At 40.5% G+C, this 1,393-nt stretch overlaps 1 protein-coding gene across 1 annotated transcript in view; it reads left to right on the forward strand.

The window, feature by feature from the left end:
• Nucleotides 1-1,393, forward strand: part of LOC107084133 (sperm-associated antigen 17-like) — a 34,098-nt gene that overhangs the window by 6,828 nt on the left and 25,877 nt on the right. Inside the window, exons 5-7 of the mRNA XM_015373822.1 lie at nucleotides 249-411; nucleotides 951-1,148; nucleotides 1,226-1,386. Of these exons, the coding sequence (XP_015229308.1) occupies nucleotides 249-411; nucleotides 951-1,148; nucleotides 1,226-1,386 (522 nt within the window). The remainder of the gene's footprint in view (nucleotides 1-248; nucleotides 412-950; nucleotides 1,149-1,225; nucleotides 1,387-1,393) is intronic.

The raw sequence follows: 1,393 nt of genomic DNA on the forward strand, positions 1-1,393 counted from the left end.
AAATTATTTAGTTTATTTATTTTGTTAAAATGTGTGAAGTAAGTGAAATATATTGTGGAAGTTGTGAATGGTCATTTTATGGATGTTATTGTTTTGATTGTTGTCTCGTTCTACAAGGGAAAAAGATACTCAATAAAAGCATATTTGAAGAAAAAAAAAGGTGTGGCCGGACTATGTAGGATTTTCTTTAAAGGTCACTGGATGCCTACTAGGAGTCATTTTGATTTTTATTTTTTTTTGTATTCCAGCTTGAAAGCGAGGGGAAAAAGGAAAAGGTTCTTATTCATTCTAACAGCAAGGCCAAGCTCTCCAAACAAAAGGAAAAGGATCCCTCCTCTGCTCTGGATTCCTTCAAGGAGAACAAAACCAAGCTCAAACGTCGGGGTGAGATTGAGCCTCCCGTGTATCTAGGTAAAAACACAAAAACAGCCAATGCTCTATGAATGTTTATCCTTGGTCTGTGTCTATTCAGGCAGTTTGTTTTTTCGTTTGAAACCAAAAATGTAAAAAGCAAAAACACCAGTATTTTCATTATTTGAATGGAAATGAAACCTTTGACCAGGTTTAGATTTATTTTCTTTTTTTTCATGAGACAAGTGTGCTGGCCCTGCAAACTTCTCTTGCCCACAAAAAAACAAATTTTACAAGAGAGCTTATTTTTATTCTGTGGAAATAAACTGTTAATTTGACACCAGAAGATGTAACGACTACAAATTGAGAGGGTGCTCACTGAGGGACTGTTGAGCCTTCATTTTCCTCATCCAGCTTCATTTACCTCCCACAGCAATTTAGTCATTTTGTAAGACAGTTTGAACTTTTTGGTCCCGAACATCCTTAAGTTCTTCATTCTCTTCCTAATGTCTTTCCCTTCCTTCCTTTTCAGTGTCCTTTCCTTCTTCCTCTTAGGTCAGGGTTAAGGTCCTTACTTCTCCTTGTTTATATTTCTTCAGATGACGAGCCGGACTGTGGTCCCCAACATTATATTCTGCTAGTGGGATTCCATCAGCCTCGCCTGATAGGAGCGCTGGATGCCATTGGTGTTCATGTTGCAAATGTTCTCAAGCTAAGCTTTGAGCACAAAGAAAGCTTGGAAGAAGAGAAGAGCCAGGAGGCCGAGGAACTGCAGGCCTCTCCAGTTCTGACTGCAGGTTCAGAGTCTTCTCTACAAACTAGAATATATATGTAGCTGTGTGACGGTTTCTCTGATGTTCTCTCTGGTGTTTAGAGGATCCTGTAGAAGCCAGACAACTCGACCTGTTCTGGTCTCACCTGAGGTCAGTTTTAGACAGTGGAACAGCAGACTCTAAACTCCCTGATGTGATCCTGCTGAACTACCCTGTCCCAGATCTCACACCCCCCTTCCAAACACAGGATCCTCAGACTGCGGTGAGCA

The sequence above is a fragment of the Cyprinodon variegatus genome, unplaced genomic scaffold (genome assembly GCF_000732505.1).
Source record: "Cyprinodon variegatus isolate N-32 unplaced genomic scaffold, C_variegatus-1.0 Scaffold93, whole genome shotgun sequence".
In the NCBI taxonomy this organism is placed as follows: Eukaryota; Metazoa; Chordata; class Actinopteri; order Cyprinodontiformes; family Cyprinodontidae; genus Cyprinodon; species Cyprinodon variegatus.